Consider the following 13284-nt stretch of genomic DNA (forward strand, 5'->3'; position numbering starts at 1 on the left):
CCCCCTGCATCGGCAGGCGGACCCCCAACCACTGCGCCACCAGGGAAGCCCCTGCTTTTATATATAAAACCATCTGGCTTTCAATTTTTAAAAGAACATTCTAATTTTGAGAGGAAAGCTTGCAGGCTCTCCTAAGGGTAGTTTTCAGGCTTATAGTTGGACTTTATCTCGCATTTATCTTGAATTGAAAATATAGTTTGTTTTTCATGGTGTTATAACGTAATCTCGAAATTAGAACTCATCTACAAATTATCCTGTAAACATAGGAAATATGCTTGTACATCAGTAAGCCAAAGTGAATAAATGATTCACCCTATGAATCATTTTATGGAGGTGAAATTCATATAACACATAGTTAACTATTTTAAAGTGTACAATTCAGGGGCATTTGGTGCATTCACAATGTTGTTCAACCACCACCTCTCTCTTGTTTCAAAAAGCACACATCCTTGTCTTGTTCCTGATCATAAGTGGAAAGCTTTCAGTCTTTCATCATTGAGTATGATATTAGCTATAGGTTTGGGTAAAAGCACTTCATCATGTTAGGGAAATTCCTTTCTACTCCTGCTTGCTGAGTATTTTTATCATGAAAGGGTGTTGAATTGTTTCAAATGCTTTTTCTGCATCTATTGAGATGATCATTTGTTTTGTCCTCTCTATTCTGTTAATATGAATTACTACTTTGATATTCTTATGTTGAACCACCTTTGAATTCCTGGGATAGACCCCACTTGGTCTTGGTGTATAATCCTTTTAATGTACTATTAGATTTGGTTTGTTATTATTTTGTCGAGGATTTTTCCACCTGTATTCATAAGGGATATTGGGCCGTAGTTTTCTTTTCTTGTAGTATCTTTGCTGGCTTTGGTACCAGGGTAATGCTGATCTCATAGAATGTGTTAGGAAATGTTCCTCCTCTTATATTTTTGGCAGAGTTTTGTTAGGGTTGGTGTTGATTCTTTAAATGTTTGGTAGAATTCACCAGTGAAGCCATCTGGCCCTAGACTTTTCTTTATCGGGAGGCTGTGGAAACAGATTCTATCTCTTTACTTGTTTACAGATCTTTTGAGATTTTATAGTTCCTCTTGAGTTAGTTTGGTAATTAGTGTGTTTTTAGAAATTTGTCCATTTTGCTAGATTATCTGAGGAAATTGTTGATATACAGTTATTCATAGATTTCTCTTATATGATTTAATATGATGGAAACTATAGAACATATTTTAATGAAATGTTATAGCTTGGAACCTATTTTAAAATATTGCCTCCTAATCTTAAAACTGGACATTTTCTTCTTTATAAAATGATATTTAATATTATTCCCACAAATGTACTAATAGTGTATTGGGAAAAAAATAGAACTGTTCATTAAACGAATCTTTCTTCCTCTACCCACCCGCTCATTTACTCATTCATTCAACATTTACTGAGCACTTGCTTGTCTATCAAAGCCCTCTATACCAGATCAGCTCAGTGGTTTGTGACCACCTAGAGGGGTGGGATGGGGAGGGTGGGAGGGAGGGAGACGCAAGAGGGAAGAGATATGGGAACATATGTGTATGTATAGCGGATTCACTTTGTTACAGAGCAGAAACTAACACACCATTGTAAAGCAATTATACTCCAATAAAGATGTAAAAAAAAAAAAGCCCTCCATACCTATCCAGTCTTCTTTTCTACTCAGCCAAGTCAACAAATATTTTTAGGAACCTACTATGTATTAAGCCCTGATCTACTTGCCAGGGAGATCTAACCTAGTTTGAGGGATTTAGAGAGGAAATGACATACTAGTTGAGATCTTACTGCTGTGAAGGTGTTCGCTAGTTTGGGATATTGGTTACAGGAACAGACAATATTCCAGGTTAAAAAAGTGGCATGTTAGAAGGCCTAGAGTGTGGTGTGTGGAGAACAGAGTGTGTAGAGAATTTGAAAGAAGTACATTCTAGCTAGAATGGAAGATGAAGCGGTGAGAAGTGAGGTTGGAGATATAAACAAGTGCAAAATCTTGTGGGGCTCTCCAAGTCATTTTAAAGATTTTGCACTTTGGGAATTCCCTGGTGGTCCAATGGTTAGGACTCGGCGCTTTCACTGCCGGGGCCCCGGGTTCAATCCCTGGTCAGGAAACTAAGATCCCACAAGCCACACAGTGTGGCCAAAAATAAAAAAGATTCTGCCCTTTTTCCTAAGGTCAGTGGAAAGCCGTTAAAGAATTCTAAGTCTGTGATTGACCTGATCAAATTTGCATTTTTGTTTTTTTAATTAATTAATTAATCAACTTATTTATTTTTGGCTGCGTTGGGTCTTCATAGCTGCACGTGGGCTTTCTCTAGTTGTGGCGAGCGGGCCTCTCATTGTGGTGGCTTCTCTTGTTGCAGAGCATGGGCTCTAGGTGCACAGGCTTCAGTAGTTGGGCACACGGGCTTAGTTGCTCCACGGCATGTGGGATCTTCCTGGACCAGGGCTCGAACCCATGTCCCCTGCATAGGCAGGCAGATTCTTAACAACTGTGCCACCAGGGAAGTCCAAAATTTGCATTTTTAAAAGATTACCCTGGCTGCAGAGGGGGAAAGTGTTGATAGATTGGAAGAGGACAAAAGTAGGTACAAGAAGCTCAGATAGGCAACTGCAGTAACCCTGGCAAACAGCTGATAGTAACTTGGACTAAGGTGATGGCAGTGGGCATGGAGAACGGTGGCAGATGCGTGAGATACTTGAAAGGTAGAATCAATTGGTGATAGATTCGATGGAGAGGGGGAAACAGTGGAGGCAAAGATGACTACTAGCTCTCTGGCTTGGGCAACTGATGGGATAGTGGTACCACAGAAGAAGGGAACATTGGAAGAAGCATGGATTTAGAAGGGAAGATGAGTTTAGTTTTGGACATGTTAAGTTTGAGGTTCTCAGATCTTTAAGTGGAGATGTTATGTATACTAGTTTGAAACTCGGGATAGAGATCTGGGCTAGAGGTACATTTAGGAGTCATCAGTAGATTATTATTTAAAGCTGTGGGAATGAATGAAATGACCTATGGAGAGAGTATAAAAGGAGAAGAGAAGAGGCTATAGGAAAAAGCTTTAAAAATCACCAGATTTAAAAATCAATCTCGGAAGAGACCCCACAAAAGAAGACTACGATGGAATGGTCAGAGAGGTGGGAGGAGACTCAGAAGACAGTATCATGTTAAGTGGCCAAACATGATAAAGACTGAAAGGTGTCCTTCTGAGTTACCAAAATGGAACTTATTCATGAACTTGAAAGTTCAGTGGAGAAAAGGGTAGGATGAGAAGCCAGACTGGATTGGGTTAAATAATGACTGAGAGGAGAGGACCTATAAATGGCACCATACATATGAGCTTGATTATTTGGGGGGGGGGCAGATTACCCTTTCTATGCCTTAATTTCCTCATCTGTAAAATGGGAATGTAATAGTATCTGCCTCATAAGTTTGTTGTGATTATATTAATCAGTGTAAAGCACTCAGCACAGCACTGGTACATACTAAATGCTCAATAAATGTGTTTCTGCTAGTAATAGTACATATGTACATATGTAGAGAAACTATGTACCTGACATTTTTTAAAATGCATAATGTTCCTTAGGATTTCTAGGCTTTTAATTCCCATAAGGTTCAGCTTAATATCATGCATATTTAAAATAAACCATCTTGTACAATGGATTCGGTTTGGCAGAACTGAAGTCATTTTAACTTATTTGATGATGGGAATTTCAAGGCTTATTGGTTTAGCTTGCTGTAACAGCATTATGCATATGCTTTTATTTTGTTCCAAGTATCACCTCATTATAATTATAAGACATATGGAGGTATATAGTTGCCTTAAGTATAGATAGGCTGAGTTATCTAGGAAAATGACATAATAAGTAGAATGTTTGGGGCAGAAGTAACAAAATTCAATTAGAAATGACTTAAACAATAAGGGACATTTATTATCTCAAACAACAAGAAGTCTTATGAAAGGAGGTTCCAGGGTTGGTTAATTCAGTGGCTCAGGGATGTCATCAGAGACCCAGGTTCTTTCCATCTTTCCACTCTACCATCCTGAGCAGCGTCACTAACCTTTGTACCTAGTAATTAGACCCAGGGTTCAGAATCACATGTATAGCGTGATCTTCTATATGCTTACAGATGTCGAGAAGGATATGTATCAATCTATTATTAGTAGTTATCTCTGGAGCATGGAATTATAGGAAGAATTTTACTTCCACCTTATGCATTTCTATACTATTTGAATGTTTTTCACAAAGCATCAACAGTAGAGGTGTTTTCATTTCTAGCGGATATACCACATTGCAAAATAGAAACATCCCTGTTGAAAAAATATTGTTTTGAAAATCCAGTCGTCCCTTGGTATTGGCGGGGGATTGGTTCTAGGACCCACGGATGATACCGAAATCCGAGTATGCTCCAGTCCCATAGCCCACCCTCCATATCCAAGGGTTTGAATCCTCAGATTCAACCGGCCACAGATTGTGTATTAAATTTGCCATCTGTGGTTGTTTTAACCCGTGGATGGGAACCCTCAGATACAGACGGCCGACTGTATAGTTATTGAAAAAAATCCAGGTGTAAGTGGACTCGTGCAGTTCAAACCCATGTTGTTCAAGGGTCAACTGCACTTGAAAAGTGTTATTGAATGATATAATTAACCATAAGTTTAAGGATCCTATCCCATACTAGACTGTGCTTAAAATTGGTACTGCAGGAATCTAGAGTATTCAAATTCCCAGAGACAGAGAGTGGAATGGTGGTGGCGGTGTTGGCTTAATGGGTATAGAGTTTCAGTTCTGCAAGATGAAAAGGATTCTAGAGATTGGTTACATAACAATATGAATGTACTTATTTAACACTACCGAACTGTACACTTAAAAATGGTTAAGATGGTAAATTTGATGTTTATGTATATTTTACCACAATTAAAAAAAAATTAACTGACGCTGCTTTTAATATATTAAAATGTAGGTAGAACAGTGTTTTAGAAAAAATTGCGGTGATAGAGGGCATTGAAGAATCACAGGTGCCATTTAACACACAAATAGAGATGTATATTTACAAACCTTGTAAAAATCTGCTATCTCACAATTATTTTCTTAATTAAGCTCAAATGTTTTCTTCACCATTATCAGGAAATCACCCCACCCCACTTCTGATGAGCAGAAACCTGAGGCCCTCTTCTGGCTATGGAGACTATGCCTTCCCCCTGAATTACCCCTTTGCTGTATCCCCTAAGACGTCCGAGGTTGGCATGCCTGTTTCCTCGCTCTTCTGCTTGGAATTCTCTTCCTGGGACCTCTGTTAAACTTGGTACAGCCTTGTCTTTTCTCCAGGAAAAGTATCTCATCTTCCTGTCAGAAACGGTTGTACTTTACTTGAGCAATTTGTCCGTTTTAATTTTATGGCTACCAGTATTTACCTGATTAGGTTTTGCTTTACACATTGGCAACTATGAACTCTAAATCCAATCTATGGCCCACCCAGTAGTGAGTGTGTAATACATTCCTTGCCCTGCATTATGCTCTGTCCTTCTAGCCTACATCCAATTCATGTTCAGTATCTTCGTAAGCCACCTTAAATCATTTTGGGAACTAGGGAGAGACATTCATAAACAGCATACAACCCTTGTTCAGAATTTTCTAAGTGCTTTATCTCTAGTAACTACAGTAGGAAATGGGTTAAAAATAGCAAACCTAGGAAAGTTAAACATTATTTTTTAAAAATTTAATGTCTTTACAATATTAGTTTTCTGTGGTCTCTCTTAAATGGAACTAAGCATGACCTTTCCTCCTATCTTAATTCCTTCACTAGAGATAACACTTGGGAATCAGCTTCACCCAGCACCCTCCCAACCCCCCACTCCCACTCCTACCCTCCCTGCCCTGTGACGTCATTCCTTGCTGCTGGTACCGTTGCTTCCTCCCAAGGACTTTTTTTCCCTTAAAGTGTGAGAGAATGGCACAGTGGGGAATTTACACCAAAGATACCAGTGAGGTTTATTGACATCTCAGGAAACTAGTTCTATTTTAATACCTTGTTTCATGTAGAAAAATTATCTGAGGTCATTCCCTTGCATATACCACGTACAGTACTTAATCTTTGGGAGAATTCTCTTCCAGATGCCTTTTCTACAATTAATTTTCTACGTTATTACTAAAAGAACCAACCAAGTCCCATAAATGATCCATATTTTGTCCAATTTAAAAGCTTTACTGTGGCTTATACTTCTGTGGCTCAAGTTCAAATCCTACGTTCCCCAGACATTTCACACTATATCCTTGCAGATGTCATCAACTTCAGTCAGGCAGTCTTCTCAGGATTTCCTGGATAAAGTTTTCCAGTAGGAAATTCTGAGCCGTTGCCTGAAACTAAACTGGTTCCTTCCCATCACTTAGATATCAATTAAAAATAATCTCTTCCAGGAAGTCTTTCATAATTAGTTTAGAACAGTTTGCCACACCATACAATTCTCTTCTTTTGGCTTTTTAAAAAATAACAGTCATTTATAAAACAGCTGAAGTACCATATTTTGCTGTATATAGGGTGTATGTATATACTTAAGTTCAGGTTAACATGTCTTTTCAATTAGATTATAAATCTTATAAACCTTAGTGTTGCACATTCTATATTGTGAACTTTCTGGGCATTTGAATGAGGATAATATGAGCATCAGTAGTGTGGATTAAACTTGTTAAAATTCTGCTTGTTCAAAGATACGTGTGTGGATATATATTGGATTGGCCAAAAAGTTCGTTCGGGTTTTTCTGTAGCATGGTCCTAAAATCCGAACGAACTTTTTGGCCAACCCAATATATTTGAACTTTTTAAAGGTAAACCTAAATTTTTCAGATTTGGTGCATGTTGCCACACAACTTCTCAATGATCAATGCTAATAGACGGGCACATTGGGGGAGAATATCCAAAACTGTGGATAAATCACAATATTTTCTACTTGCTTTGGAAAATAGATTATTTTTTACAGTATGCCTTAAGAGTGAGCATACATTTTTTAAAAAAATAGCAATAATATCTAATGTTGGAGAAGTACAAGGAAATCAATATTTTCATACACTGCTGGAAAGTGAATTTGTATAAGCTTTCCATAGGGCAGGTCAGCAATGCGTATCAACAGCCTTGTGACCCAGAAATTCCAACTCTATGAATTTATCCTAAAGAATTCACTAAGGATGTGTGCAAAGATTAGTTTAAAGGTTATCATAGCATTATTTATAAAAAGCAAGCAAAAAATGTGGCAACAGTATGAATGTCCAGCAACAGGGAACAGATTAAATGAATGAGCCTTCCTTATCTGTGTTTGAGTCCCAGTTCTAGCAATTATTAGCTGTATGACCAAGCAAGGTGCTTAATTTCTCTGGCCATCAGTTTTCTAATCTTTAAAATGGGGACAATAATAATGTCAATTTTTCTACGTGAAACAAGGTATTAAAATAGAACTAGTTTCCTGAGATGTCAATAAACCTCACTGGTATCTTTGGTGTAAATTTCCCATTGTGCCATTCTCTCATGGGGTTGTTGGGAGAATTGAGTGAGATAAGACACGTCTGGCACGTAAATAGGTGCTTCTTATTATTATGGTACTTCTATATGGTATAATATTCAGCCTTTAAAAATGGTGTTGCAGGTGAATTTTAACATGGAAAGATACTTGTAATGGATTTTGGGTTTGTTTTGTTTCTAAAGTAAAAATTCAATTTATTCATCTGTTTACCATACAGTACAAGAGAGGCAAAGTGTTTCACATCATAGATTTCACTTCCAACTCCTTGGAATGTTCATTTCTTTGGCTAAAAGGAGAAACTTGCTGGGAAAGTCAGGCAATTCTTAGGCAAGGTGAGGGATGGGTACAAGGAGGCTGTTAATTGCAAACTGAGTTTCTAGAACTGTCACCTGGAATCATAGGAGCCCCACTTCTGGACACTTGTGTCATCTCAGGCATCACCCCCACCACCCAGGCACAGTGACGCTTACTAGTGATTACCCTTGCTGTCCTCCTGGATGTGGCAGTGCCCGCCATACTTTCTCTTGAATTCAGACCTAATTTTCAATGTGTCCCCTTCCTTCACTGCAGGAGACCATGATTCTAATCAGGACCGTATCGTGAGTCCACTTGCCCTTCATGGAGTTGTACAGTCAGTCAGCAAAATACAGGGACTTCTTGTTCTGAATACACTTGACCAGGTTCAGGAAAACATTTTGCAGGTCTCCTTTGCCCTCCTTCTTGAACGTAAGGGCTATTGCTGTTGTACCTTTCAAATACTTTCTGGAGGTGACACACACTGCTCTGTCATGATGCTGACCCACTTGGAAACATCAGCTCCTTTGCTCTTCATTCCAGCATTATAGAGATCTCAAGTATGTTGGGTCAGTCAGTTCATAGTCAATGACAGATCCATCCTCTGCTCTTCTATCCTTTGCGAGGGCGACTATCAGCTTGCAGAAGTCATCAGATGTGTCAGAAGCAATGTCCTGGGACTTCCTGGTAGTCCAGTGGTTAAAAATCCACCTTCCAATGCAGGGGACATGGGTTCGATCCCTGGTCGGAGAACGAAGGTCCCACATGCCACGGGGCAACTGAGCCCACACACCTCAACTTAGAGAGCCCATGTGCCACAACTAGAGAGAAGCCTGCTCGCCGCAATGAAAGATCCTGCGTGCAGCAACTAAGACCCGATGCAGCCAAAAATAATAAATAAATAAGTAAATATTAAAAAAAGAAAAAGAAACAATATCCTTCTGCAGATCAATCTTGTACATTTTCTTGTAGACTGTTAATTTCCTGCAGCCCCTGGTTGGTCCCTGAGCAGGTGATTTCAATGAGAGAGTCTTCCTTTGTCACCAGCCCCTTCATGGAGGAGTCTTTCAACTTGGAATCCTCGTACTGAGTGGGTGTTTTCAGAAGGCCCCAAATCACCTTCTCCAGGTGGCTGGACAAGTCTGACTTCAGTGCTGATACAAGTTCCTTTTTGGTCCTTCTCTGATAGGCAAAAGTAATATTCTGTCTCTGTTCATTGCTGCAGTTGGTCAAAATGCTGACGATGGTGACCTCATCCACACCTTTAGTCTTGATGGCCGTTTCAGTGTTCATAGTGTCCCGCTCAGCATCCCAGTTGGTGTATGCTTTGACTGACCTGTCTACATTTGGGAGTGGATAGTGGTCAGTGGTCAGGTGGATAGTGTCAAACTTGCACAGAATTCTGTGAACAGTAGACATTTTGATAGAAGCTGGACCAGGAGCTGAGAGCTGTAAGTGGCCCCAGATGTGGAGCTGGAACGTGTTATTTAAAAAAAAACAAAAACTCAAACTGCAAAATAGTATCTGGAAAAATAAACACTGAAATATTTACTATGGTCATCTCTGGAGAGTGGGTGATGCTTTTTCCCCCATTAATTATGTTTTATACTGAGCATGTATTGATTGCTTTATAATGAGAAAGAAAGTGAGTCAATTTCTGTTGAAAAAATTAAAGATCAGGATGAATAGGTGGCGCACAGAGGATTTTAAGGGCAGGGAAACTGCTCCGTATGATACTGTAACAATGGATTTGTGTTATTATTCATTTGTCCAAACCCATAGGATGTATAACACCAAGAGTGAACTCTAATATGAGCTGTGAACTTTGGTTGATGATGTGTCAATGTCATTGAACCTTGGCTGTTTCCTCCATCTTCTAGCAAATGATTAGAAAACAACTGATTTCAACACTTTCTTCAGAAACATATAGTTGGCGAGGTAATATCTCCTTTAAAAGTCATATGATAAATTTTAAAACGTAATAAAAATTCAGACTATCTGCTTCATAAGAACATTTATTTGTCCAGCACGCTCCTCTCACTGCCTTTCTTGACCACCATCCATCTATAGTTTCGGCTAGAACCCTCAGGCCAACCTTTAGCTCTTTTTACTTTCTTATCATTTCTCCAGTCCGCCTCCTTGTCTTCATCCCTCCCTTTTTCGGTCAAACCCTTGTCATCTTTTACCTGGCCCGTGACCCTGCTTCTAGTACCTCTCCCCTCCACCCTCAATTTGTTTTGCATATGCTGCTAGGGTTGCCTTTCTAAAATAGATATGATCTTCTTGTCTAAAATACCTTTGAGGTTTAAGACCTCAGAGGGACCTATGCTTTAGGTCTCCTATTAGGCTCAAAGGCTAAAGTACAAAAACAACAACCTGGTTTCAGCCAAGTTTCCCCCAAGTTTGCTTCTTGCCATGCACTATCATGTGCCAAGTTTCAGTCACCCTGAATCTCTCTGTTCCCCAAACATGGCTCTCTGCCTGAGCATCTCTTCCCACTCCCTGAAATAGCCTCCCTCCCCTTTTCTATCTAATGAATTCCTGCCCTCTTCTGTGATGCCGTCTCGAAGACCCCGGGCGGAATCATATTCTCTGTCCTTTGAATTCCTACAAATCCTAACTTGTTCTGCCACTTACCTGTGGCCTAGTTTTCCCTACCTGGACTTTGAATTTCTCAAGGACAGGAGAATGTCTTATTTGTCTTTGGATCCTCAGGGCCTAGCACAGTGCTTTAGCATATAGTAGGTGCACATTAAATATGTTTTAACACACAATTCAATGTGATCTTAAGCTATAATGTGAACATAAGATATGGTAAATTCATTATCTAGCATTTCAAGAACCAACCAGGCTACAGATAGAATTGATAAATTAATTCTAAAGGTAATTTTCAAGCCTTATTTTCACACAGCTTTAAATCTCTCCATTCTTTCATTTCCCTCTTGTATGGGTCTTCATAAGCTTTGAGAAAAGACCAAAAAGGAGAAAACAGTCCTGCAAAAGAGAAAGGGTCTAGACAGCAAGTATCTGACCAAGCAAGGGTAAAATGTGTTGAACTCCTTGAACACGATTGCCTTAGTCATTCCTTGTTATGAAAGTTTAGTTTCCCCAACTAGATTCCAAGATATTTGGAATTATTTTGTTTGTTTCTTTTATATGCTTATTAAGTTAGCTGCTGATTTAATGACTGTTTCAGTTTTTTCTGGATAATGCCTATCACTAAGCTTTAATAATGAGCTAAAAATGGCAAGGAAAAATGAGGTGATTTTAAGATCTTAGTGCTTTGGGAAGGGACAGCTAGAGATAAACAAAATGTTCTATTGATGTTCTGCCCCATATTTATGTTAACAATTATTTTGTTCTGTTATGATATATATATAGACTTTCAAGTAGTATAATTTTCAGGCAAGATTCAATTGGATTTTTAATTTTTAAAAACTTTAAATTTAATTAATGCTGTTGCTAGCATGCATTAGGCATTCAAGAAATACTTTAAGCCATTCAACATTGACTTAATTAATGTTTAGAAATAATCAGAAACGTGAAAGGAAACTTGACTTTTATATTTTAAATTTCAGATTGTGCCACCTTCTCCCATTCAGGCTTCCACCAGTCACCTTTATCAAATCAAACAGGTAAGAAGTTTTGAGAAGCTGACAGCTGTTCATTAAAAAAAAGTAAATTTTATTTTTCTTTTAAAAAATATCTGTGGTTCAGTAATTCTAAGTGAGGTCACATGTGATTAAGTTTTTAATTCCAGGAATGGTTTCTCTAAAAACAAAAGAAAAAAAAAAAAAGGAAAAAGAATCCAAAACAACTAAGGAGCCCTCTATTTATTTGGGTTATTAACTATCTTAATAAACTGATAGTTTCCCGAAATACTGCATACTCTTTTACCTTGAATCTAATTTCTTTCAGGGATCTCAAAGAAGATGATGAATGCTATATATGAAAATTAATTTTCAGGTTCATAATAGCCATAGTTATCATGGTTTTCTTAAATCCCCAGATGAAGAATTTTTTTGACACATAAAACGGTCTCTATGCTATCATTTTGTGTTCACTTCTCAGTGATTTGAGTTCAGGGACACATTGTACCTCACTGTCTTATGTTTTGTGTGTGTGTGTGTGTGTGTGTGTGTTTAATAGCAAAAGCCTAATACACAATTAAATCTTTGATTTATCCAAGGATTAGCCACAGAACTCAAAAGATCAAATCGCCATTTCACCACAGGTGGTGGGATTATTTTTTTCACCCAACTACAAGCAGACTTTTGTTCAAGGCGGGGCCGCTTAACTGTTATGAAACACTTATTATTCACTTAGCACTATAATAGGTCTCATCTGTGGTCTCATTTCATCCCACAACAAACTTATAAGGTCAGAAACCAAAGATGGCAGAAATTTAGTAATTTACCAAATGTCCAGAGTTAGCAAGTGTCAAGCCAAGACTTAGCCCCAAATTACTGGATTCTTTTACAGCTACCCTCACCATGTTTTCAGTGGCACAAAACCCAGAGTATCTCGTAACCCTAGTTTTTTGTACTCCAGCTCCTGCTTCCTTTCCCTCTCTCCCTCTCTCCCTCACACCATGGCTTCCCTAACGCCCAGCTTATCATCCACTAGCAAGAAAGTATGGTTTAAAAGATCCTTTTACTTTTTAGTAAATAAGACATTCTTTTACTGTTTGTCTTTGTGAGTATGTAGCTATTTAAGAAATTCTTAATGAAAGAACCTAAAACTAGTAGTTAAAGGGACCTCTGGTTTATTCGTGCAATTTTTTTTTTGCTTCCCCTAAATTAGACCAAATATTTTAAAATTGATTACTACATGTTTCTATTTGATTATGAAGCTTGAAATCAGGACTAACTTAACTGGTTAGTAATATAAATTGTAAAGCAACTTACTTCCATAGTGACAGAATATATATTATAAACATTTAAAATGAAACACAAGTGTTGATCATTTTTTGTAATATATAGAAATAGTGAATCACTATGTTGTGCACCTAGAACTAACATAGTGTTGTAGGTGAATTATACTTCAGTAAAAAATAAATTAAAATTTAAAAAAATTAAAATTATAAAACAAAAATTAAAGCTAAAATAAAATAAAAAGAAACACAAGTAGAAAATGAATGAAACGGGAAAATAGAAATAACATTAACTTTCAATCTGGGTGCTGATTGAATGGAAAATTAAGACTTATTTTCAGCAGTTTAATTGTCTGATAGATATCTTAAGTTGCATATTTCTTTACATGCATTCTTTAGCCATGACTTCTTTTTAGCTGTTGAACTTAACCTTTTAAGTACAAAACAGAAATGTCTGTTTCTTGCCTCATTACATTCTGAACTTGCACTCTAATGACATTAACAAAGGCATTTATTTAATTTCATTTTGTAGCAAAATGGGGGAAATAATAGTAGCTACTTTATAAGATTTTTGTGAGGATGAAAGGATTT

The 13284-nt window shown here is 37.8% G+C and overlaps 1 protein-coding gene and 1 pseudogene across 1 annotated transcript in view; one reads left to right on the forward strand and one right to left on the reverse strand.

Moving 5' to 3' along the window:
- Window positions 1-13284, forward strand: part of PABIR3 (PABIR family member 3) — a 36353-nt gene that overhangs the window by 7152 nt on the left and 15917 nt on the right. Inside the window, 1 exon segment of the mRNA XM_007462911.1 lies at window positions 11399-11455. Within this exon segment, the coding sequence (XP_007462973.1) occupies window positions 11399-11455 (57 nt within the window).
- LOC103085728 (annexin A2-like) lies at window positions 7996-9281 on the reverse strand (annotated as a pseudogene).

The sequence above is a fragment of the Lipotes vexillifer genome, unplaced genomic scaffold (genome assembly GCF_000442215.2).
Source record: "Lipotes vexillifer unplaced genomic scaffold, Lipotes_vexillifer_v1.1 scaffold481, whole genome shotgun sequence".
In the NCBI taxonomy this organism is placed as follows: Eukaryota; Metazoa; Chordata; class Mammalia; order Artiodactyla; family Lipotidae; genus Lipotes; species Lipotes vexillifer.